General features: G+C 39.0%; 2 protein-coding genes and 1 long non-coding RNA gene across 14 annotated transcripts in view; 1 reads left to right on the top strand and 2 right to left on the bottom strand.

Annotated features, from left to right (window-relative positions):
• Nucleotides 1–27,371, bottom strand: part of LOC143178038 (phosphatase and actin regulator 2) — a 309,101-nt gene that overhangs the window by 227,242 nt on the left and 54,488 nt on the right. The window lies entirely within an intron of this gene.
• Nucleotides 746–27,371, bottom strand: part of LOC143178039 (F-box only protein 7) — a 91,978-nt gene continuing 65,352 nt past the window's right edge. Inside the window, exon 5 of one of the 2 annotated variants that reach the window (XM_076376461.1) lies at nt 746–922. In XM_076376461.1, the coding sequence (XP_076232576.1) occupies nt 891–922 (32 nt within the window). In that variant the 3' untranslated portion in view covers nt 746–890. The remainder of the gene's footprint in view (nt 923–27,371) is intronic. The other variant, XM_076376458.1, reaches the window with a different exon arrangement.
• LOC143178040 (uncharacterized) lies at nt 6,855–26,120 on the top strand. 6 transcript variants are annotated; one of them, XR_013001706.1, is made up of 3 exons: nt 6,855–6,959; nt 15,041–15,281; nt 25,972–26,120. It is a non-coding gene; the product is annotated as an uncharacterized LOC143178040 (long non-coding RNA). The 6 variants fall into 6 exon arrangements; XR_013001707.1 differs by lacking the exon at nt 25,972–26,120 and adding an exon at nt 17,944–18,044; XR_013001708.1 differs by lacking the exon at nt 25,972–26,120 and adding an exon at nt 16,701–16,721.

Below are 27,371 nucleotides of genomic sequence, written 5' to 3'. Positions count from 1 at the left end.
TCAAGGAAATGGCTAGTATCTAACAGAATGTTAACAGAAAGCTAGTGATACTACATCTCCATATAGGACCATATTTTTTGTACACGTGCAACAACGCAGGTGCATCTAACAGTTGCACCATTTTTTAAAGCAAGAGCGTTACTACATGAAAAACTAGAATGGTTGAGAAATTATTGGGTAGAAAAAACTCTTCCTAAATTATAATAAACTATATCACAAATTATAATCTTCTCATAAACTATAATAAATACTCTCATTTTACTACCCTTTATGGACAAATAAAATCCCTCAAATATTAAGAAATTCAATGATTTGTCAAGTAAACTTAATTCAAAAGGATTCAGGAACTCCACGAATGTTAAGTGAAGGATTTAATAATTAAATTCGAATTATTGTGCTAGCGCAAGATCAATTTCGACAAGGCTCCATCAATCTTACGTAACGCAATCGAGACAATGCATCGCGTTGCATCAACCGTTGCGCGCGGAGGGAATTTCGCGGAAGTGCAATGCACACGACTGACACGGTCGCGTTGAATAACGAGGTCTGCAGTTCTCGCTGTAAATGCTTCATTGTCTAAATGGAACGGCGCAATACACCGTTTCCCATCGGCTGGAAGGGAAGAAAGCTTCGAGTATCTGCTTTTCCGCTCGCTTCGACTCCCTCGAGGAACAGTCGGGGCATAATCTGCTTATCAAATTCGTCCCATCGAGACGCTTAAACGGGCTGGGTAACTGTCCCGTTCTAGGGAGAGAGAGGAAGCTGCCTCTTGGGTTCTTTTCACGACCACGAGAATATTCAAATTTTTGTGTCTTCCTTTCTTTAGGTAGGACTGCATTAGCCAGAGGAACATTTTGGCATAAAATCTGGTTGGACGAGGAGAAGCAGTTTTACAACTTCTTAGAGTCAGCGAATGTTTCACCTGTGAAAGTAAGAAAGTAAGAATGTAAGAAATTAGGATTTGTCAGATGAAACCAAATATAAGGAAAGAATCCTATTGGAAAAGAAATCCAATATTTTTATTATTGAAAAATGTGCTGATATAAATTTAACTTATTTTAGGTATAATTCAAATGCTTTAAAATGTATGTAATACTCTTCGTTCTTATAATGTTACTAAACATGTTTATAAAAAATAAGTAATTAAAAAGCTAACTCTTTAACATAGTGTAGAATAATTTTTTTTAAAGTCTCTGCTGTGTCTAGTCTAAGGGGAAAGTAATTCAGTGAAAGTTACAGATTCACTTGCAATGCACCTCCCGCATCTATTAAAAGAATAGGCCAAGCTCGAGTTGAAATTTCACTGTTTAAAACAGGTACAAAATTGCAGTAAAATGTAGGACAATATTTGAAAGGACAAACTAACAGGGTTAGGCAACACGAACTTTGTGTCTCAGTTACGCCCACTTTCAGAAAGGCACCAACAAAAGTCCATTGTACTGGGAGTACACTCAAAGCCTTTGTCGAGGCCTACTAGTAGGGAGTAAATCTATTAAATTGCTAGTAATTGATGAATCACCCAAGACAATACTAGTACAGAGAACCCCCTTTCTCTTTTCCATTAACAAACGCAGTTAACGATTTTGAATAAAGTTCCCGCGTGATGCAACGAAAGCAACAGCATCGAGCCAAAGCAACAGTAAACTGAAATAAAAAGAACAGCAGCAATCAATACCGAGTGTCTTCGCTAAGTGGCCTGCGCTGTCAAAGCTCGCTGCAAAAGCCTGAGAAGAGCTTGCAGATAGCAGAGAGGCGCAGAACAAATGTGCTCGAAAAATCTTTCGGAAAAATCTAGGTGAGGATAAATTCGCGTCAGAGAATTTCATTCACACTTCGATTTCGATTCCACGTTTCTCGGCCTAGAAAACTTCGAGGCCCTGTAGGAATGCAGCAGAGTGGAAGGCAAGAAAGAAAGATATCGATCTGTATACCGAACATGCAACGATGAATGGTAATAATCGAGAAAAAGTCGCGCTGGCGAAATGTGGAGCAGAAACTGTTCGTTTCGAGTGTGCGGCTGCATTTAGGGGCAATGCAAATGCAAACACAAAGGCTTTGTTGCGCGCGTAGAACAAGAAGCATTTTCAGCTTGCACGTTCAACGAGCGCACACACCTACGCTTTCCCTCTCTCAAGAGAGTATTTTGCGCGAAAGTAGGTGCGAAAAGGAGGCTGCGCCAAGTGGATTGCAATATTCCCTCGCCTCCATTTTCCTCGAACACTGTCTCGAGTGTCATTTCGTGCAAAGCAATCATCGGAATTTCTTCCCTGTGATCTCGTTCGTTTCGACGATTCCCTATCGAGTCTAATTTAAATGAGGATAATTTGTGAGTTAGTATAACACTCGTTGCACGAATAGGTACGTGTATTACTAGAATAATTTTAAGCTTCCCTATGTGATATTTGGAGAATCTAAAATTCGAAATAGAGAAGGAATAGAAATTAGTCATTTGTTTATGCACTATATTGGTAAATTTAAGGCCTCGCTATGGATCTTATATATACAGGGTGGTCCACTTAAATAAGGCCACTTAGATATCTATTCCACTTGTGATGATATAACAAATATTTTATTTGAAACTATTTTATTTCTGACTTCGAGAAAACCATTCTCTCCAATATAGTTTTCTAGTTTCGAATAATTTCTAAGTTTACTACTTCTAAGTCCTTCAAATTAAAATTCAAATACTATTAGGTATATTTTGCTCTGGCTATAAGAATATTAAAATTCGAATTATTATATAAATTTCTTGAAAAAGTAATAGTAGAGTCACGATACCACCGCCAAGTCAGAGATTACGACACAAGAAAAAGTGCCTGCAGATACGAGAACAAATGCACACCACTTGCTGGCAATCTTTCCTGTACGAAACGTGAGAGTGATACTTCGCCCATTGCAGCCATTTTTCCTGACCCTTGAATTCTTCATCGATCACGGGAAGACACCGTAACTGCTTCCCTGTATTTCCTGTTCGTTACCTCGTGCCAGTGTTATCTGGCGCTCGTTACGACACGCATGGCTACGTGTCGCGAAAGTAGGTCTTCCCACGAGACGCCCTGCAGTGGAACGAATACCAAAAACATGCGCAAGTTGAAAAAGACCTGGCCGAAAAGCGTGGAATTTCTATGAGAGATGTTTTGCGAGTGACAGTCTCTCGAAACGCTGGAAATATGAAGCGAGCAAGGGAGAGTCTGACGGTTCAGTTGCAGCGAGCACTCAAAGTGCAGGTCACAACTGCATGTGGCCATTCTTTGTCGTCGCTGCACTCTACTGTAATTTATCTGCTTCGCAGAGAAATGTACAATTTTTGGAAATAGGAAAAAGAGGAAGCATTTTAGAAGCAGATTAAAAATCATAAAGCATTTTTTTAGGAAGATATTTTGTATACTGTTTTAGCAATAATTAAGTCACCTTTTTCTATTAATCTTACTTATTTTCTATCTAATATCGCTTAATCAGAGTATGAAATATTTGAAGAATTCATTGCTGAGTATTCAATTTAGTGCATCTTTGTTGACAACATTTGAATCTAAAGAGAAACTCAATGTATACTCATGTGTAACTATTCTTCTTCAAGGATACAGATCTCTTCAGCTTGCAATAGATTGTTAATCACATCCCTAGTTTCTCTGCTCTCTGTTTTGTGCAGGAGATCGTCTCAGCATCCAAGCGCCTCAATTGTTGCAATTTCTCCCCATACCTCGAGAAAAACCAAACAATCTCCTGCCTCCCATATAAATTCTTCTTGCATCCGCGCTGATATTTTCCTTTCAGATCAGCGCGTTTCAAAAGTAAGCAAAAACAGAGTAGGCAAAAGCAGTGCAAGAAGCAGCGAAGAATGCAACAGAATAACCCCGCAGTCGTTTTTGCGTGGAGACGATCGTCCCGAATAATTATGTATAGGAAGAAAATAATAACGATCGATTTTTCGCGACTCGTCTCGCTGGATACGACAAAACAACATTGGCTGGAGGATCCCGTTGCGCGGATTTCCGTTCCGATAAATCTGAATCGCGAGCCAACAATGGCCAGCGTCGCAAACACCGTGCAAAATATTCCAACGTGGCCAGGAATGTGTGCCATCAAAAATTTATACAAAAGATCCCATCTGCCAAGCTCTGGAGCAGCCTCGTTGACCTTCTTACGACCCTCGCGAGCTTCTTTCGCGACTGGGAGGCTGCTGAACACGTGTACGTGATTCTTTTGCGATAAGTGACACCCTAGATTCTTGGAAAATCCACGTCGTTGGCGGAAACTCTCTTCTATCCTGAAAACACTCCTGATAGGTCTGATGAAGTGGTACTGAAGTGGCGTATTGCAAAATACATGAGTAGAGAGAATAATAAGATAGATCTATGGAATAAATAAATATATGTGGGATAAATAAATTAGAATAAGTCGTTGACAGCATTTCCAGCGGGAGCTGATGAGACAGAAATTCATTATTTTAAATAATGAGTGATGCTTCATGGGGACACCTTAATGACAGTTTGCATAGCTTAGTTTTCGTAGAAAGTTATAAAGCAACGCTCGAAGATAGAAAATAAAATTCGTTCAATATCGCGAAACTTAACTTTCAAAGAGCCTAATGAACGATAAACCATCGATGATTAAAATTACTAGCTCTAATATTCAGCAGATCTTTATTAACACAAGTCTGCGTATATATAACGCACCTGGCGATCAGCTGAATTCTTCATCAAAATTTTTCACTACTTTTACTTGATATTAGAGAAAATTTCTCCTGGGGAACAAAAATACTGCAAATGGCTAAGTGCACTTAGCTGATCCAATTTTCGAGATTGTAGTTGCATTGAACTATTGAGAAGATCAAATAAAAGGCGAAAGTCTATCGTTGCTCGAAGAAAATCCTCCAATTGATTTATAGCCTGCCTCTTAACAGCTGATCGTTAACATCCTGATGAAGATCAGGAGCAGAGATACGTATGTGATAGAGATTGATAGCTTCAATGACTAAATAATCGTTTAATGGCATTTCAGACCTGTTTTTATTGGAAAACACTAGGGAAGTTTTTTGTTAGATGTTTACGAGCAGCTTGGATGAATGAACTTCGTGGACGAGTAAACAACTTTCTTCATCTATTAGTCATCCTTGATCGAAACGAGGCCAACACAGAAGCACAAATGAGGTTTCGAGGATCGACTGGTGTTCTATTTCATATTCAGTCATGCTCATCAAAATCACTCTCCGACTCTCTCTTTCACATTCGATAATAGAAAAAATCGAGCGAAATCCCTTTTGAGTTCCGTAAAATACTCTAAAAGTCTAAATGATTTATTTATACGTATTAGAAACTTTACTAACAACAAATCACCTCTATTACTTTCAAACAATTTTTCACCTGCTTTTAAAAGGTTTCTGAAAAGTGTGAAATGTGAAATCAGAAACCACATTACTTAGAGATTGGCCCAGAAATGTTAGAAATGCTAGAAACCTTCAGAAATGCTATCCAACTCAAACCAACCTGAGTCTCTTCTAAGTTTCTGCAAGATTCTTCTCACACTTTGGATTTTACCGCAGACTACCATCTCCATAATCGTCTTTGTCTATTATGCAGTCTAATCACAACAATCACCACGATTTCACTTCTGTCCTTTTCACTCTCTTCCTCCAATCTTCTTCGTTTTATTCTGTCGATGGGACGCTTCTCCTTTTAGAGGGGCAACCGTTACCTTACTCAAACTGGACAGGTGAAGGGCAGGTGTCTGCGCGTGGACAGCAGGTGAGTGGGCACACTGACAAGATATACTGGTAACCTTCTGATAAGGCAGACGTCTGATCCCATGGACACCGTGGGTAGCAATGTTGACATTGTACCATATAAACATTCAGATGATTCGAGTAATCTGGCGAGCAATATTCCCACTTTAGAAACACGTTCTTGTACACACTATTATACCTCGATGTGACTTAGGGTAAACGACCATTGCATGTTATACCCTCTCTCACGTCTTTGACGAAGCCAAGTAGGTTACCAGTACTTACTGGGTAATTTGACTTACCTACTTTTCAGTGTAAACTCGTTAATTCATCGTGAACCTATAGCAAGGATACACCATATCTTTCTAGGTCTAAAGTCTCACTCGATTATTGACTTTTTTCAATTGAAACAATTTTCTTTTAGGAGGTCTTTGAAAGATGAAAAGATGAAGATTTTCAAATCTTAAAATACGAACGTCTCAAAATTGGAATACAGTGATTCCGCGTTAATTGGCCATGGTTCGGAACCAGATCTGGCTAACTATCTCGGGAAGTCTGCTTCTAGGAATTACCAAGTGTTTTCTTTCTCCGAGTCGTGCATCTCAGAATGGATAAATAGGTACAGTAATAAAAAATGAGTGCAAGTGAGATATCGATATAGGACACAATGAGTAAAGGGTCTCGTTCAGAAAGATCACGTTTATTTACTTTAAATTCGTCACCCTGAAGACACTTGACGAAGTCACTTCCAAGAAGTGGTGAAAATAGCGACGACTAACTATCTCGAAGAAATTTAGACAGAGCCACTGTATCCAGTTTCAAACTGGAATACCTCAAGACGTGAATCCAGATCTAAATCAAAATTAAAATTAAAATTTGATCACTCCAAAGTTTCAATATTTCCAGATTCGAAATTTTGGAAACTAGAACACATCTCAAGGTTAATCAAGACCCAGAGTTACTGTCTCAAGGACTTCGTCCGTGGGTACAGAGGGTGTGGTATGTCCTCTAACCTCGGATCAACCAAGACCCACGAAACTGCGAATCGACCACCGTGGAAGGAGCTGTTCCTGGCAATGATTCGAAGTACGGAGGCGCCCCGTACCTATTTTCCCGATGGAAGATCGCCAAAAGCGACGCGACACACTTCGTCGAGTCGCATTCGCGCGTAGGAATTCGAGGGAGCGAGGAGCGAGATGCGGAGCGTAGGAGAGGACGATCGCGGTGACATCATTCGGTACGTTCATCGACGCTGCGGATGCAAGATGTTTTCGAGATGTTTCGGTTGGACTTTCGCGAGAAAGATAGCGAGTACGTGTATTTTAACTCGAGGAGGCTGTATCTGGCGAATTTCTGAGTACTCTGCTGTGGATGATCGGAATACTAAATTTTATGATAGCTGAATCGGTGAGTTGGAGGATGGTACGAGTCTAAAGTTAATCATTTTTAAACAAACACATATGATAGTTACATACATATGATCGTTCATTGACAATGGAGTAATCTTATTTAAATTAGAATATGTAGCACTAGGATATCAATGGCACTGATCTGAAGCTTCTTTTATCAGTGTCTCAGAGCATGGATTTTGGACTTGTACTATTTACCTTGTAACTTTGAAAATTAACTGATATGAAAGTACTGTTCAATGCTCTCCTTGGAAATGAGCAAATACGTTTTATACTGTTTACTTTCTATAGACTCAATTTATAGCGAGGGAGACGTCCCTGAGGTCAACTTATGTACTGATAACCCAGTTCGATTTTATCAAACTTGGGAGTGACAGTGAATAACAAGTAAACCTTGTTGGTTCTGAATAACTTCGAGACATAGCAAATATAGCAGGGAACTTATAACGAGATAATACTGTATTCTTCAAACAGAAAACAGAAATCACTTAGAGCAACTGAAACAATATACCGACAAATTGACACTAATTTACGCAACTTCAATTACGTTGAAATATAAACTTAATTACAGACCATAGAATTCCGAGTAACAGTCTCCTGACACTAAAATACATTCACTATCTTCCGTCAGAACTTTGCCACTTAGTGTCTCATTTCAGCAGCCTTGCGAAACGGCACCCAAAACTGTAGCAACATCTTAATTTAGTGTCCAACGCAACCACAATTAACCCAGCTCAACTTAACCAACTTTCTAAAAAAAAAACCTAATATGTACATTGCTCCCCTGGCAAGATGAGCCTTACCAACACTACAGACCTATTACATTCGAGGCTCCAGCAGATCCTACCAGCAGAGCACAGTACCATTATTCCATTTAATTAAAAAAAAAACTGTCTAAAGATCACTTACTGATCGCTTTACCTCTATTCATCCAATTCGCTCACTTCAGACCTCACCAACAGTCTCTGCAAGAACACTCCCACGTTTCTGAAACGTGGACAGCGCACGAGGCGTCTGTACAATTGCGAAGATCCAATGCAAGTTCCAAGAACCGACGTCTCTCGAAGACCCACGCCTCGAGGAAGAGCTTTTACTCGGGCAATTTGCATCCGCTGAATTCGATCGTGTCGGATCGGACCCATTGAAGGGGAAGGCTGCCAAAATTCCTCGCGGACTCGCGTTACCTCAGGACGCGCGGCCGAAATCTATTTGCAGCGATTGCATTCCACCGACACGGTGTTTTAACGGCCCTCGTATCGGTCGGGTAATCGCATTTCTAAAATTACTTTCGGTCAGCGCGTTTGTTTCGCGAGTCACGGGCATCGGGGCGTCGCTCATCGTCCGCGAAAATAGCGACGCCACCTTGCGAGGATCTCTTTCCCACAGGGAGAATATGGTCATGCAGATCTTGAAAGTCTCCTGAGTAGATTCGACCCTCGTACGACGAATGCAGAGTCACTTTACATACAAGGGAAGTTCGGTGAGTGTTAATCGCCGATTTTAATGAAACTTTGTACAATTATTCTATGGCCCTACCTAAGAATTTTACCGTACAAAGTAGCTGCCCATATGGACGTTTAAGGGAGAAACTACCCCTTTAATCAAAGTCGCCCTTTTTATTTCGGTGCGTATAGCTCAGAAAGTATAAGCGCTATAAAAAAATGTTGCGTACAAAAGTTTTACTGTTTTTCAAGACCTATAAGATGGGTTTAAAAAAATTTCGAAAAAACGAATTGTTTATAAAAATTCAATTTTACCCCCGTTTTTTCGAAATTGATGGTATTGACACAACGTAAGTTTAGTTTGTATATCCCGCGGCGAACTAATTGATAGCAGCGCCGTGTGTGGAAGAATAGACATTCTTTTGTTCCTTTTATGTGAGTTGAACTTCCTGTTCTAATGTGAGAAATATATCCGTTTTGTTAAAACTCTAGATCACGTGTAATTAATTAATAAAGAAGGTATGTTTAATACCCCATAACTATCAGAAATTTATTTAAAGCCATTTTATAGGTCTTGAAAAACAGTAAAACATTCGTATGTAACATTTTTTTATAGCGCTTATACTTTGTGAGCTATAAGCACCGAAATGAAAGGGGCGACTTGATTAAAGGGGTGGTTTCTCCCTTAAAGGTGCGTATGGGCAGATACATTGTACGGCAAAATTCTTAGGTAGGGCCCTAAAGTAATTGTACAAAGTTTCATTAAAATCAGTGATTAACACTCACCGAACTTTCCTTGTTAGTGTACTGTGCTGTACAATTTGCTTAGGACACAAGATGTCGAAGGTATGATCGATTTATTTGTAAGAATCATATGAAGTGAGTCCAACGATGATAGCTTATAGCTGTGTAATTTACTAACCTGCTAACTAGGAAAAGAAGCTTCCGAAAACTTGATCATGGATTGACCTAGAAATCCTTGAGAAAATTCTGTTAAAAAGATCAAATAGGAATCAATAGTGGTTAAAACTTTCTCGAACGGAGAGCATTCAGCTGTGCCAATTTACCAGAAAATTCAGCTCATTGACAGTAGCAAGAACTCGAACGGCAACGAACAGGATGAATAGGGACCTGGCTGACGTTTAATTACCGCGAAATGTTTGTTAATACCAGCTACACGATTATCATCCAGGCTTTAACAGTGTTCAGCTAATGCAACACATTCCCCTTCGCGTCAATGAGTCCACTCGTAAGCGCGTTAATTGAGCTTCGAATCTCGACAGAGCGTGCGCCTCGATGTATCAACGACGAACAAACAAAGGCACTGATGTACGAGAAAATAATTATCTGGTCAGTTGCTCCGCCTTCAACGATGACAAATATTGTTCCAAGCATGTGGCCAGGCCTAAGGATGCTTGCTGAACGAACACGCGGAAACTGGGTCAAATGTGTGAACAGCGATTCGAGGGAGACTATGGAGGTTCGCCTGAGCAAATGACGAGCTGGACCGAGAGGAATGCTCGTGAAATTTAAGCAGTTTGTTAACTCGTTCACTAGATGTGGAGCACTCCTCGTGAATCATGAGTTTAGTCGATTTTGGGAGGAGCGTGGGTGACGCTGTTAAATCGGAGCAATTTGAAAGGATGGCCAAATGAAAGCATAAATTAAAGAATGGAATAGCAATCTCCAAATAACTATTTAACTGTTGAAAGAAAGTATAAAAGAAGAATTGATAAAATGTACTTACTTCTATGTGTCTATTACCAAAATTTAATAAATGACAAGTAATTGTAATCTTAAAATACCTACTTCTTCTTTTAATCGTTAAAATATTCATCGCTCCATATTTGTAGAGTCCAGAGAAATAAAAGACGTCAATATCACAATTCCAAGAACACTGTGAAATTGTTTACTTATTAAAATTAGTTTTTAAATACACTCGCTTTGTGGAGCAGACAGCCTGTGTACTCAATGGTGGCGTACGAATAGAAACGAGGATGACTCGTGTAAGTTCTGTGAAATGGTGCATCGGTTTGATTGCAGTCTTGCTGTTTGGACGCTGCAGCGACGTAGTTACCATTTGCGCTTCGCGATAATTGGAATCGGGCTAGAAATTGAAAATGTTTCATAAAGTGTTTCATCTGCCTGCCTCCGCGAGCAGCAATTTGAAGCATTATCGAAATTCGTCACGGAAACACGACTCGTTAGCTCCGTGAAATTTCTCGGACATTTTCGTTGGATAACAGAATGTTAATCAGACAGAAACGAGTTTCGTACGAAATGCTACTATGTCACGTACAAATGCATCGCTTACGAATTTGTTTCATTATTCCTAAGTATGAACGATTCGAGTCCCCCTTCAAGCTCCTCCATTCGAGTAATCATCGATTAGTCCGCATACTTTGCGATTGGAAATTCACATTGTGATCCTAAAATTAATTGTGCCAGAGAATGCGAATTTCCCAAATGCTTCTGTTACTTTTATGAGAATTTAGAGGAAGCAAAAGAATGTAATTTTTTTTTAAAAAACTACCTATAATGTGGAATATGATTTTATAATTGTGCGGTTAATATCAGCGATTAAATGTAAAATGAAAGGAACTTCAGTACTCGCAGAAGTGAACAGAAACAGAACTGTTGGGGGATTACTGGAAGATCGCCTAGATTAAAAGCTTAAATAATCTAGCTAGAAATAGAATATTAAACGAAACGCTTGCCCATCTGCGATATTTCCCTACACATTGAAACTACAAACATCTACAATTACGAAACAAAACGACATGAATTAAATCTTCAACAAATACATGTTTACGCTTAAATAAAATCTACAATTTTGAGAAATGCGTCCAGGTGAAGTAGAAATAAAATATTTCTTTTTATCCCACTTTTTTCTTTTTTATTTAATTCTTTCAGATACTTTACTACTTTCAGAAGCGACCTAACAATAAGTAACCATATACTCAACATACAGTATCTGAAATTTATATTTTTAATAGCAGAAAATTGAATAAAGAAACCTTTCCCTTGAAGACCTTCAAGACCATGTACAGAATCGAGGTATAAAATTTCGAATTACACTGTTTCATATTACCACAACAGGTATGATAGCAATACATAAAAATTCCCTGGCGAATTGTCTCTGAACGACACTGTACTCTTTCACAGTACCGAGAGTAATAGGCCGCGGATAATAAAAGGTGTTAAACGCCGGAACCGAAAGGTTCCTCGACCGCGAGATTACATCCAGTTCGCTGACCCTTTATAACGACTGTATCGATCACGAACAAGCCACTCCTAGCACGTTCTAAAGCGTGTTTATCTCTAGTCGCGAACTCGATACACCGCGTCATCGACACTTCGATTGTGTCACAAACGTGACCCTAGAACTGAATCTTGATTCTTGTCGCTGGGGCTTGAGAACGTAGACCATGCTACGAAATTTTCCATTCTGACACTGTGGAGATGGGCTGAGCATTGGTGTGTCATCCCATTGAAGAAAAGATTCAGCTTGGAGTTCCTTAGAGTGACTCATCGTGAGTGATTATTAACTTATGACACACACGAGCTAGAAATGTTTGCTGCTCAGAGTCCTTCTAATATATACATTTAAATATTTTTGAGTAAATTGTAGCTTACATATTACATGATACTGTAGCTGAGGAATCTTAGAAATAGAAATTTTTTGGTTGAATGTCATCTGAGAAATCTGTAAAGAAGCAGCAGCTTGCCAGTAGCCTTGAAACGAATAGATAACAGTTTGAGTCTCCTCGATATCTGAAAACAGGCCACTTGGCCCGTTAGACGAATAGGGTAGCGATCGACAGAGGGAAATTGTATTGCACTTGGAAGCAGCCACGCGTGGTTTATCGTTCCACCGACCATACGATCGCCGATACACGATTCAATGACATCCACTTGGTTAATCCCGCGACCCAGCCGAGTCACGAAAGCTTGGAATGCGCGACCGACCTTCCACGGACGCCCACTCGGCGTCGTGACGCGATCTTCGCCTCTGGTTGGTCCCTCTGACCCTGACATCGCGTCGCAACAACGATAATGAAACGATCTTTCCATAGATTATATTCCAGGCTAGGGAATTTGATGGTCACAGATTTGGCCTTTTATTTGAATAAGTGGGAAGATTCTAAGGAGACCTAATTTGAAGCTGTAGCTTCAGAGAAACTTAATTTATACAACAGTGTTTTTTATGATGGGTGATAAAGATGTACATGAATTTTTATGAACACTTAAGACTGAATAAAGCAAAGAAAGTTTGAATGAATAAAACTGGTTAGGTTATCTGTTTTGTGAATCAGCTGATCGCAGGCTGAGTGTTCTTCTATTAATAGAATATTATACATGTCGTTACTGTGCTAACTATTAACCCTTTGTGACCTAGTGGTTTCAGATTAAAATCACATATTGATAGCTTTTTATCATATAGATTATAATATAATAAAAATTCAATTTAACTGCGTTTGTATCTTCATTTTCATATTCTGGACCACAAAGCGTTAATGAATTGTAACGCTGATAATCAGAGGATCATGGTAAGTAATTGAGACGAAATCTTTCCGAAATTTCTGCTCATCGAAAACACACTCTGCGTCACGTACTCACTTCAGTCGAGCATGCTTACGCATTGTTGCTGCCTCCCCGGCAACAAGACCTCTCTCAGCAATCGCGACTGGCCTGGTTCTATTCTGGTGCCGGCTGACAGGGTAAACACTCGCGGTACCAACGACCCTGTCGCAACATGGCGCGGTCAAGGTTTGCCCAGACCTTTCCAAGGCTCTTTGGTTTGTTACTGCTGGGGCGGCGCATCCAGCCGCAAGAGGCTGCTTTCAGAATTCATGATCTCGGTTCGAGAGATAACAATGCAAGCCAAACTCTTCCTCACCGATCGTGCATTTAGTTATAGAAGAAATAATTTAGAAGAAATGTTGAACTGAATGAAATACGTGTGACGTGGTTTCTATGAATTTAATTATTTTTTATGATTGAGGAACTGAGTTTCTCTCGTAAAGCTCACTGTAGCTCAAATTTATAATGTCTCTAACATCTTCGTTTAAATTTACTGTTGGTGACCAACCTTCTGTTAGCCCTGTGTCATCGATAAGCACAGCTAGTCACTCCTGTTTTCACTTTCTATATCTAAGTACAAATTTGTCAGGCTTGTTCATAGTTATCTAAGGACTCTGGTCATCCTCTCCCCACCATACCCAGTAGTTTATATAAGAGGGTATCCTTAAAGATTCTTAAACATTATATTAGACTGTACTAACTCTCAAATCAAACTTAGACTCATCTACAGGCTGATCAGTTTATTTGGAAATCCTCCAAGTGTTGGCAACACTTATTCCAAATGCTGTTAGCATTGTAAGTACTGCCAACACCCATTTGAGAGTTTCCAGTTGAATTGATTACCCTTTGTATCACGGTAGTGTACGCCAGTTGCACTTACTACGTGTCGTTCCATCGATTAACTTAATATTTAGTTGTAACTCGTACTGTAATTAGAAACGTTACCAAATTATCTCATATCTCAGCAGAAGATTAAAAAACACTTCTAGATTTCAACTTACTCAGTTTTTGCGGAGTAAACTTAGTCGAATTAAATTACACAAAATAATATAGGATCCTCACCCGCAAGATCTTAAATCACTGTGTGTCAGCTATAAATTAACAAATATTTCTAGGTGCCAACTCAGTTTCAGCCGTGTAATTTTACCCTTACTAAACTACAAAAAGTAACATCTATAAATACCACCCTCACTCCATCCCAAACCTAAAATGTCCTCAACATCAGCACCCTCAGGCCTTCCCCAACTCCCAACTCTCCAGAAATTCCAAGCAAGAGAGAATCCTACGATGACTCGTTGAAAACCAAAGGAACAGAAGAACCAACCGCAGAGATTGACCACGGTTATTTAAATGATCGCTGCCAGACGATAGAAAAGAAAGAAGGCTAACAGCCAAGAGCAGCAAGGAGTAACAGCAGCGCAGCAACTCTAATCGCTCAGATCGCTCTAAATTACTCCACAGCTCCCCTGGAACAATGCTCTGGAATGTGCCACGAATTGCCTTCCGGCTGCGCCAGAGAAACGATCGGAGTCGAACTGCGTGCTGGTCTTTACATATGAGCGACTGCAACGGCGCAGCAACCGAGCAGGACCGACGTAGCTCTGCGCAGCACACGTTCACTCGCCAAGGGAACGGATAGTTTCCTTCTTACGAATCGTTTCATTCCACGTATTCTCGTTTCCCGTGTTCCGGGCGCGTTCAACGTCCAGGAGTTCGATTCTTTCCAGTTGTAAAAATATGAGCAAGGACGATAACCCTGGGAACGCGGGACCCCTGCTCGGCGTTGCGGTAACAGCGAGAGGGGAGGCCAGAAAAATCGCGTTTCTAGGCTGCCGCGTATTCGACCGAGTCCTTTTTCACCGCGACTCGTTTCTCTGCCGTAGGAACAGTTACCTCTCTTACGATTTCGCTACGAATAGCTTCGGGTATTACGTGAAGTGTAACGAGGGGACATCAACCGGAATGGTGACTCTGGGGGAGCTAGGGGAAGTTTATGGAGTAGTAACTAGGCTCTATTAAGTGCTGGGAGAGGAATTGTGAAACAATTATAAGACAGTGTCAGACTCCCCTAATTATGGTCTCTATTCAGTTTTTATCACTTTCATGGAGATCAGAGAAGGGAAGGTGAGTTTTATATCTTAATGTTCTTTTAGTCCTATGTTAGTGGAGGTTTGGGATTCCTAGAAAAGGTATCTGTGACTGTAAAATACACATTTTTGAAAAATTATATACCTAAACGTGAACTTGTATTAACTGAGAGAAAAGTCATAGATAGAGGAAAGAATTATGTGAGCCACACGTATCTGATCTGGTTATATAAACCTTATTTTCTGAGGTTCGTGTGTGCAGGGTCCTACTGCACAATGTGTAATTTAAATATAAATGGGATCACTATCTATAACAGAATCGTATCGACGTGTTTTGTAGATAAGTAGATGCATTTCTATTTAAACTACTACATAGATATGTATAACAGTAATGAGAATATGTCGATATAGGTCTGATGTCATACAAGTGCTACACTGTTAAATTGGCGACAGTCACCAAGGTGATTAGTGACTAAATAGTTTCGAATAGCTTATTCTTCGCTGTTCGTGACAATCGTCTTATCACCATGGTGTTCTATGTACAGCTTAATGTACTGTACTGTTGCTCGTGTCTGATAAGACGAAGTTACTATCAATATGAGCTCAGAAATATGTACCTCAATTATAAACTCGTAAGTGTCTAATAAACCTGTAATAAGAAAATACTGCACCATCATAAACACGAAACTCTATTATAAAATCGATATCCATTACCAAAACTACTAATTACTGAAATCTTGAAAATCTTAAATACAGATTAATAATTCTAACTCTGAAATTAGTGTATACAGTCTCAAGTGAGCTACTATGAAGGTAGATGAAGCCTCAAATCAGTTTCATTTTCAAATTCAAATCTTCAAATGAATTATCTCAAATAGAAACTTTATTCTCGCACTGTATCTATGTTAACTTATTCATATGCAATAGATGCACCTTGAATAATCCTAGAAAAAGTTTCCAATACTTATCTCACCCCCTGAAATTCCTCAGAAGATACGTGAATACCAGACAACCTATCACAAGCTCGACATCATTTCTATCCTCGACCCAATCGCGTTCTCTGACTCTCGTTAAGGGAACTCGTATTTCGTTCGACATCGAAACGAACGAAAACATGTCACGATGTCGCGAAGAAGAATAGTGAGAAGGAACTTGGCCATAGAGGAACCTAGACACGTTCGTACGTACAATGTCAGCATACGAGTCGATTTACCAGAGAATCGCTGGGAATCAGGTGTTCGTACAACTCGCGTGATAGTCGTCATCCCGATGTCATTCTTCCCCTCCTGGCGCCCACAGTGGCATCGTTTCCGTGAACTTTCGAAATCGGTCGATTGCTGTCGAACCGTCATTATGATTGTTACTCGTGGCTGGTTGCAAAAGTAACGGACCTATGCGTTATTCGGTCGGTCGTGGCGCCGTTACCTCGCTTCGCTTAACTGTTGGCATTTTTCAGATCCCAGCTGATCGTGGAACGGAAAAATGGAGAAGAGAAGATCAACCAAGATAGCGATTTTGCTTTACAACATTGGTACAAACTGAAGTAAATATCTACTTTCGTATTGTATTTTCAAAAACAGAAACACAAGAAATGAGTAAAGAACTGAGGAAGAATTTAAGTTCGTTTTGTAAGTAGTGAAGGTAATTACCTTCATGAAATAATTCTATACAGAGAAAGTTAAAAATTCTTTCTCAGCAGAAGCCAGGCACAGTGACTATAATTCTTTAATTCCTCGAATGCACATAAGTTCAAGTGAAACTAAAGGTTAATGAATCCCCAGAGATTTTACGAGTTTGCCATAAACTAATTAAATTCGATTGAATTCTTTTCATTAAATCGTAAAAATCTCGTTAACTGTGGAGTAGAATTCTACCACCTATTTCGAGCATTAAGTGGCTATTCTACGTACACCTCGCGTGATCGAGGCCTTTTCCCTTGTAGTTTCCTGGCAACATTCACTCTGCAACAATTCATGGCGAGATAGACACTCAGCCAAACGAAATGCCAGAATCGGGAGCTATAAAATACTTGATTACATTGGCTGATTTTGGCCATTCCCTGTGTAGAAGTCGCAGATAAAGTATTCATAATGATTCACGAGTCAAACACTCGAGGAACGCACCACACCAGAAACTATGTTCGCTTGAAAACCGTTCTCCGTTACTCTAGGACTCTAGGAATTCCACGCATATAGCATTTCAAGATTTGCGGTGGGCAGTTCGCTTCGAGATGGTAGCCAGACTACACGTGACTGGACCGAAGTCTAGCACATAGGTCCTATACATAGTCCAACTCTGTTCATTTGTGCTATTATTCCCTTTATAAGTTCCCAAATAATAGTACATACCACTAACACTCGATTTTAAAATATATTAAAAGAGTCACACTTTCCACTCTTGCTTCCAGTATAAATTATTCCTCTCCATATTTTTTAAGAAAATTCTACCTTACATATCTATTCTCATGATACTGTGATTAAAGAATCCTACAAATCTTTCTTCCCTAAGTATTTTCAAAATTGATAACAGACTGATTTTAAATTTATTAAAGACTGAGATTATGTATCGATTTAGTATCTATTTTATCTAAGCTCTAGAACCCGATAAGTACCTTCACATCGCAAGATATCAATTGCGTCAAAGCTCTAGAATCCTCCACGATTATTTCCTAATCAAGTTCGTCGAAATTTCCACAGCAGACACAGCAAAATCCCAGCGAATCCAGTGAAAAGTTTGACGTGTTCTATCAATAGCCAACTGACAGGAGGCATCAGTTGCTTTTCCCGTTAACGGACGTCGCGTGACGTGTATCGTCCACGTAAAGCGTGGAAAATTGCCGTGTACACGTCCCACGTATCACGAGAGAAGGCACGGCAACAGTGGCGGCGTATCGACAGACTCCCCCATAGAAACACGGAAACACAGCGGCTGTGTCCCGACTGCAGCTCCTGGGAGATCTTGTCGACGATCGATCCGCTGCTCCTCGAGGAAGCCAACGTTCCTCGAAGCAAGCCACAGTCGTACACTTGGGAGTAGTCGGGACTATCGTCTTCAAGAGACAGTGTAGTCACGCTGCTGACCTAGGGCTATTTCGCGAACTAAGACTGGACAATGAAGTTCAATTACAGTCTGTCTACTGAGTCGAGGAAGTAGATAGTTCGACGTCCACGTGGATAATTATTATAGCTGCAGCTGTTGGCTGCGAAATAAAATCAGCAACTAACGATCGATTCGTTACTTCTTGTGGAAGCCAGTGTTCCTCGAAGCAAGCTGTAGGAGTATACTCAGAAGTAGTAGGGACTATCGTCTTCAAGAGACAGTCACGCTGTTAACCTAGGACTATTTCGCGAACTAAGACTGGACAACGAAGTTCAATTACAGTCTGTCTACAGAGTCGAGGAAGTAGATAGTTCGACGTCCACGTGGATAATTATTATAGCTGCAGCTGTTGGCTGCGAAATAAAATCAGCAACTAACGATCGATTCGTTACTTCTTGTGGAAGCCAGTGTTCCTCGAAGCAAGCTGTAGGAGTATACTCAGAAGTAATCGGGATTATCGTCTTCAAGAGACAATGTAGTCACGCTGCTGACCTAGGACTATTTCGCGAACTAAGACTGGACAATGAAGTTCAATTACAGTCTGTCTACTGAGTCGAGGAAGTAGATAGTTCGACGTCCACGTGGATAATTATTATAGCTGCAGCTGTTGGCTGCGAAATAAAATCAGCAACTAACGATCGATTCGTTACTTCTTGTGGAAGCCAGTGTTCCTCGAAGCAAGCTATAGGAGTACACTCAGAAGTAATCGGGATTATCGTCTTCAAGAGACAGTGTAGTCACGCTGCTGACCTAGGACTATTTCGCGATCTAAGACTGGATAACGAAGTTCAATTACAGTTTGTATAGAGTCCAGAAAGTAGATAGTTCGACGACTATCTGGATAATTATTCTGGCTGCAGCTGTTGGCTGCGAAATAAAATCAGCAACTAACGATCGATTCGTTACTTCTTGTGGAAGCCAGTGTTCCTCGAAGCAAGCTATAGTAGTACAGTCGGAAGTAATCGGGACTATCGTCTTCAAGAGACAGTGTAGTCACGCTGCTGACCTAGGGTTACTTCACGAACTAAAGCTGGATAACGAAGTTCAATTATAGTTTGTCTACTGAGTCGAGAAAGTAGATAGTTCGACGACTATGTGGATAATTATTATGGTTGCTGTTAGCTGCGAAATGAAATCGACAACTGACAGTGGATTCGCAGTCAGTAGCTGCAGTAGTAATCGGCCACGTGGTTTCTGAGCTGTCTTCTACTCTCTCGACTGAGTGAACAGACTGTAGATCAAGAGCAGAGGAATGGAAAGAGAAATTGAGCAGCTTGACTTCTCAACTCTGATTGACACACATGACTGACTGACATAGACATATGAAGCTGGATAAAGAAACATTTTTTATTTCTTGCTGTACTACTTGCATTATGATAATCTAGAACTTACAATCTCAGTAAACTTCTGATGTAAGTATTCCAATAGCTGACCATGTCCCAATACCTGAACGGTAATACTAATTTTATTTAATTTTAAGCTTAAATTCTGATATGCCTAATAAAAATAAAGAATAGTAGCATGAAATAGTATATTTAGCTACTGGGATGCACTTTAAGTGTCGGAATATGCATTTTTAAGGTACTTACTGGGAGATGTGTTATTTTAAGCGTACAGGTATGGGAATATTTATCTTAGCTGACATTAAAATACTGCGAAATTGACATTGTCACTGACAAATATATTATTCTAGCTTCGAATGGGCTTCATTTAAGGGCTGTCACAGAGAATGTGAGATATACAATTAACAACTTATAAAAGATGAACAATTATAGTTGTATAAGTAGCGTCTCTCCTTAAAAGATTTGAAGATTTAAAAATGGAGAAGAAATTTCAATTATTCAAACAGGGTAACTAAATATGATTCGACAAACCGAATTTAATTAACCAAAATATTTCAGTCACCCCACATTAATTCATCATACCACTAAAATATATCCATCGCTCATCTTAGACATCTAGCTCTGGTTTCCACCAAAAACTCGAATATGTGCATAAATGCTCAAGCTTTGAAAAATTCCAAATCGTCAGAAATTGTTCAAAAGTAGCAATTTGCACGCGATTCACAGGACGCGGAGAAAGAAACGCGCTCGAGATGCACGACCTTTGAAGATTAGTATCCTCAGATGAGAATTCCAGCTTGGGCCGCTTCCTCTTCCGGAATTTCAAGGCGGCCATAAATAATCCCGAGGACACAGGAATCACGGCAGAGACGAAAGCGAGAAAGTGCAAGCGACTTGCATAAATATTTAGAAGAGAATCGAGAATCGTGAGTTTTGCGCGAAGGCTTGTTCATAGCGAGTTCCCTCGCTAATTAGCCATTAAGACACGCATCGCGAGCAACGCCTTGGCTATCTGTCCCCTCGGGTGAAGGGTGCTTGCCAGCTGGAGGATTCCAGCTCGAAGACGCGACTTCGAGGTGTTATTAAGTAGAAGCCACTCGGCATTTCACTCGACTTGAGTTCTGCCGTCGATGCTCGAAGCAATTAGGTGCAAAGTAGTTTTCAGAGTCGATCCGAGTTTCACTTTGATGACCAGAATACTCTGCTTTTCGATCTGCCTTCTTGAGAATGTCAGGGAGGATCGAATGTAGTTTATACGTGATTTGGATGACTAGACAATTTTCGTTAGCTTTGTTTTATTTCAAAGTGAGTACAACTTGGTTTAGGTTTTATTTATGCGAGTAAAATATGTTGGTTTCTGAAATTTGTATTGTCTATCGAATTTTATTAGCTTAGAATGATAAGATAATTTTCAGTATCGACCTTTTTTCGTAGTTTGACTCCTCTAAATCTCCTTATGAGTATATATCCACCTACGCAATACAAATTTTATTAGAACTGCAATTAACTTTTGAAAGCGATCAATATACGAATAGAATAGAATTTTCTTCGAGTTTACTGTACCAAAGGGTCACCAAGGTCTGGTGAAGAACCGAATACGATGACAATCTAGAGGACGAGTGCTCTTGAATGCCTCCAGAGCGTGATAAGAGCAGAACCTTGTGAATTTAGAGCAGTTGTCGAGAGGTTACATCTAGACGAGTGAATTTAGACCTCGAGGAGAAAGTGTACGCCTATGGCACCGAAAATATTTATCAAGAACCGTTATTAATTCCATGAGGTCATCAACAAGTAGTTGCGTTCTACGAGACTTTATCGTTGTCACGAAACGTCGTGACGTCTCATCGTCTTGGGACAAACTGGAGCGTGAATCTCTTCTTTACATTTCGTTATAATTAATGTCGTCAAAATAGAAAAAAAATCAGGGAAACAACGAGGCGCAAGAGGCGTAAAGTTTCTCGCGAGAGAAACTTCTGAGCGACGAGTACATGCGCGCAACACTGCCAGTTTGGAGCGCGTTGAACTCTCGAAATATGCTGGTTGGTAATTAGAGAGGCTTTATTAGCGTAATAGGCGCGTGGGCGAGTTATTCGTCCCTTGATATGGTGTAACCCTTCTACCAGTATCTTCCTTGGGATCTCATTCAATCGTCATTCATACTACATGACGATTAGACAGTAGTTGTATTGCTGGATGTAAGAATGGCCTAAGAACATTTATGTCCCTTTTGCGCAAAATCTATAAACGTAGCAACTTCTCTTTTGTTTCCATTATGTAAATCATATTTTCTTAAATTATATTTTCGAATAATAAAATCTTTTACTATATTTCCAAAATTTCATGCAAAGGCCTGTGATGATCATAACTGAAAGTATTTTTACGAATTTATTAATAATGTAATTAAAACATGCATAATGAAAATACAAAGCGTGGATATTATGCTTTTTAATATACTAGGAAGTTTCAAAATAGTTATACTACGTATAAGAAATATTATCTTAATGTTTAGGGACACTTTTCTTGGAGTTCAATATTCGTATTGTGGTGTTTCTGTATCCAACAGTGCAAGTTACTAAACATTCAATTTCTTAAGAGTAATTAGTAAATAACATCGAATTTAATTTAGGTAATTAAATTCTTATGGTAAATGAACGAGTATTTCTAAGCATAGAAAAAGTTAATTAACTGTTATGTAATGATTACGAATCAACGTAAGATATAATTTATTTCTGAAGTTATTTCAAAATTAAATGTGTGAAAGTTTCGTTCATTCATTGATTCGTGTATTCTCATTACGTTACAACTGTCTCAATGTTAACTCAGAAATTTTCCTTTCCGACTCACCTAATTGTGTCTACAGTGATAGTGTTCCTAATCGATTCATAGGAAGCGATTATCTAATCTGTTCCTACGTGATACAGCGAATTTTCTTTATCAACCCATGTATCTGTTTCGTACTGAATCTTTTGCGTGGCGACTTATCATTCATATAGCCACTGAGTGATATTTTATAATTTCTACTACAATTTCCAAAATCAAGTTTGAAATCTAAACTAGATTCTAAATAAAGTCTAAAAAATTGGAGCAATTACACACTGAATAATTTCATAAAATTTGCAAATATAATTAACCCAATAAAAAAAACTAGATATTGTGTTATTAATATACTGCGAATCTTTATGTATTTATAGAAAATTTAAATGTATAAAAAGGTTCAAACTGCACACTATGTAAAAAATATAAGATAAAAATCAGCTGTATACTGATTATTATCATCAATAATAATCTGGAAATATATTTCCAAAATTCAGGACATCACGTAATAGAGAGGTTCAGAAAATTCCTAATTTATGAGAAATAAAATCTCACTAATCTACAAAGTAGTCTACAATAGGATACCTGAAAGTTTCTCTATAAAAGCTTGATTTTGCATAGAAATCCGCAGTTGCTAAACGAATGATTAAAAAGCTCTTTTTTAAATCGCTTTGGCAGTTAACAGACAATCACGACTCATCATCTATCATCTACAGTTACATTTTATTGCACCGTGGTGTTTGCACGAGTCCCTCGTTCCCTTTAATGTGGTCGTCCCTCCAAGGATCTTAAATAAGTTTCCTACGGAGGCGTATCCTATTTACGATATCGGAGGAATTCTAAACTTCATTTCGCAAGTACGACAGGAATCCCGTGGACCGTGCTGCTCGAACGGATCGAAAGATATCGAATGGCGAGGGACGGAATATTGAATTTCCCGAGGAAGCGAGAGACAATCCGAGACGGCCGCTTGATTCCCTCGCTTCTCTATTATTTTTTACAGCCTTTCCACTGGAACGTTTCGCGTGTGAACGACAAACACTGGCATTTTCATCAAACGCCCTCGCGAGATCGATCATCCCTCTGAACTCGGGGCACAATAAATTTCTGATGCACTGATTGTAAGTGGTAGGACGATTTAAAGTATTCCAGTTCTATTTTTTTATTATATTTTTTTCGTGGTAGATTATAATTATTTTAGGAATTATCAGACATATTCTACTGATTTCGCTATGTCTGACTTCAGGCTTATTCTACTAATTTCTATGTCTGATCTGGCTACCACAGACTGACAGTAGAATAAGTCCCTAGTCAGACACATTCCACGCCCATTTCAAATGTGTTGTCAAATGGTTAATAGTTTCAAACACAATTTTGTCTACCTTCATTTTTGTCTTATTTTAACATGAAGAATCACCCCGTACAATTTCACCAGACAAACTAAGAATTACAATCATAAAACCTTCACGAGAAACATCAATCAAGAAAACGACTGAAAATTCCTCTTAAACACCAATCGTAGCTGCAAGAAGCACCACTTGACATCGATAAAATAAAAACTCTCATTTCAACTACCTACTTGTTATTCATACTTCGCATTCATGGAGGAAAATAAGAGCTCCTGTGTCCCTGAATAATATTTTCAGTAGCAAAAACACAGGACACGTATTTGCCCGCGAGGAATGTTCGCTTTCCACAACACCGATGAAGCGCGTCGAAAGGATTCGCGGCGCAGCGGGAAAGCCTCCCTCGTGGTGTCTATATGTTAATTAAACGAGGTTGCCCGCGTCTCGACTTTCTCGATATGCATTACGTGGTCGAGTGGCATAATCGCGTAATTGTCGCCCTGCGTTCGCCGACGATCGTGCCCGCCAAGTAGAACACAAGCGGCGAAAGCCGAGCACAGAGAGAAAATGTTGCGGAATCTCGACCGATAGAACCTATACAAGCGTCTATTATTTAGCCAGCGGAGATACTCGTGCATCGACGGGATTTCAGTATGATACGAAGCGAGGTGAATTCGCTAGGAGCGGCAAACAGATTTTGTTCAGAGTTTACGGAACTCTTTTCGGTCTGGTACAACTGAAATTAACTCGAGATGATGTAGTCTGAGAGGGGTTTCTGAAAGATAAAGTATTTGAAAGAGTGCGTTTTAATAAGTAGAGAAGGAAAAGTAGATGTTAGAAAGGGAAAGAGAAAATTTGCCAGAGGTGGTTTTTCTTTTATAAAGTGTGTCAATTAATTTCGTGCTTCTTTAAAGGAAATTGTCTGTGGATAACTAATTGTGATTTATTAGTTAACTACCGAGGAGAGATCTCTAAAAGGTTTGATTATGAATTTTTGTTAATTTGTATGTATAAGTCATTCGATTTGGAAATGTAGAAATTTGTTTAAGAATATAATGGTACGAAAATTTAAAAATTGGAATATTTGACAATTTGAAAATCTGAGTGGCTGAAAATTCGAATATTTGAGTATTTGAATATTTGAACATTTGAACATTTGAACATTGGAACATTTGAACATTGGAACATTTGAACATTTGAATATTTGAGTTTTTGAATATTCGAATATTTGAATTTTTGAATGTTTGAATATTTGAATATTTGAACATTTGAATATTTGAAAATTTACAAATTCCAGTAATAAAACTAACAAATTTGAAAATCTGAATAATAAATAAATTCATAACTTGGAATTTCTTAGGTGCAAATCATTGCTCCCTTTTAATAGATTGAAATTCCCTTCAGCCTAGGAATCTAAATATCTATTAAAACTTCTAACAAGCAAATAAACTAATACATAAAAGAACGTAGACACCATGTCCCTTCCATGTATTTTTTCCTGCATAAAAATTGAACAATTTCCCAATTCCGAATATAGGAATTCAGTGAACTAGTTTCCCAAAGTATTCTGCTTCTTGGCTTCGTAATCTGGCAATTAGGAACATTACCGAACAAAGAAGGTAAGTAGATGGATCTGCTAGCATTACCTAAGTGGGGCCGAAGACAGTTACCGCAAGAAACGAAACGAAAAGGAGCAGGAGAGGCTAGAAAAGAAATTGGGCACAATTAGAGCGCTCTCCTATCGCGTCGGTGAAATCTCCCGAGGGAGGAAACACATCTTGGTCTCGAGCGATCGCACGGAAGAATTCACGCTGATAACCACGCCAGAATTCCCTCTTGTGATTGCATCGCGAAAAACGGAGTAGCGAGCCAATCTTAACTAATCTCTACCAACAGTATCGAAATTAACCTCGAACCAAAGAGAAATACCAGGGGATCTTTTTCTGCTCCCAAATCGATAACTCTCTGTTCATTTTTTTCTTCCGACTCACGAATGATTACCTTTAGGAATCCCTGAGTGAACAATCCTAAGAGATTAAATTCAATCTGTGGATTCATACAGATGTAATTTGTAACTACTTACATCAAATGAAATATTAAATACAAAGTATTATTTTATTCCTAGGAAAATTAAAACAGAAATGAAGGCTACCGATTGTGGAATGAAGAAGTTTCAGAAAATATGACAAAAGCAAGGAATGGTTTTATAATTCTATACACGATATCCAAGCTGAAGCAGGCTAAGAGCAAAGAGGGAATTTTCAGTTTTTAATTTATTATTTAAGTATAAATAATTCGTAGATATTTCATACATCAAGTATTAAAACTGAGATAGTAGAAATACTATGACTCCATAATCGCAGTACCAGTTTACTCTTTCAGGTCCAAACGTTTTCAGACTATGAGTAAAAGTGTTTTCTACCATTTATTAATACTAGTAGTCTAAATAAGCTACACATAAAATTGGATGATTCTGAGTCTTCAAATTGAGTGCTATTCAAACACCAAAATTGCATATGCCCAACATCGAGCGTGGAAGGGTTAAGAAAGGTGCAAAAATACTAAGAATAAATAAAAAATCGTCTCCATTGCGACGTCTTGTTTGACTACACAATACATATGAACAAAATATAATTATGTATTTATTGTAGACTGGAGTCTCAATGCACCTCGAGCTGCAAGCAAGCGCCAGCTACTCGCGTTTTCGCTGACGATCGTGGGAAAAAGCTTGGACAGTGGGAATCGACAAAAAACCATTGAATTTATCCACGCGACTAACCTCCGGGCAGTTGGGTAAACAAACAATCCTCAGCAAAAGCTGTGAACATGTTTTTATTTTAGACTTTTACGATGCCGAAAAAACATGGTCTCACTTTTTTGTATGTAGTTGGTTAGCTGAATAAATAAACACTCTTTGGCGCGTTATTCAACCTGTTTTTTTGGTGGCCAAGCTTCCACAAGTAGAAAAACTGTATTCAATTTTTTCTATAGAAAAATAGGCAAAAATAATAAAATAGAGCACACACGATTTCTCTTGTGCCAAAACCGCGAAAGTTGAAAGAGCTTTTGGATCATCTTACGCAAACGAAACTGGTTAATGCTCGGCTAACAAGTGTAATTACTGTAGGAATGGAACGAGAAATAAATGGAAAGAAGCAGCGTGGCACATCTTATTTCCAAGACCAAGATAATTCAATCTATTTAATTGCTTGCGCGACGAAGCGTGAATGACTTTTCTGCTACGTACTATCTTATACGGTCAATCATTTTTTATCTAGGATTCCAAGTTTAAATAAAAGTCTTCAACAATTCAGATGCCTCAACTGCAGCACATTTAATCCCATTAAAAATACTTCTGCCTCTTCTTTTCTAATTATTCATTTCATCAGATTTTTAACTACACTATTTTCCAAAGTGCACTTTTCTAAAAAGTGTGTAGTCTCTTAGACAAAAAGGTACGTATCTAGAAAACCATCTCAAGTCTCATAACATTCTTGTTTCCCTCTAAAAGATCCAATGCTGTGT

Source organism: Calliopsis andreniformis, chromosome 4, assembly GCF_051401765.1.
Source record: "Calliopsis andreniformis isolate RMS-2024a chromosome 4, iyCalAndr_principal, whole genome shotgun sequence".
NCBI lineage: Eukaryota > Metazoa > Arthropoda > Insecta > Hymenoptera > Andrenidae > Calliopsis > Calliopsis andreniformis.
Note: the sequence above shows the minus strand (reverse complement) of the source record. Positions and strands in the feature narration are given on the sequence as shown.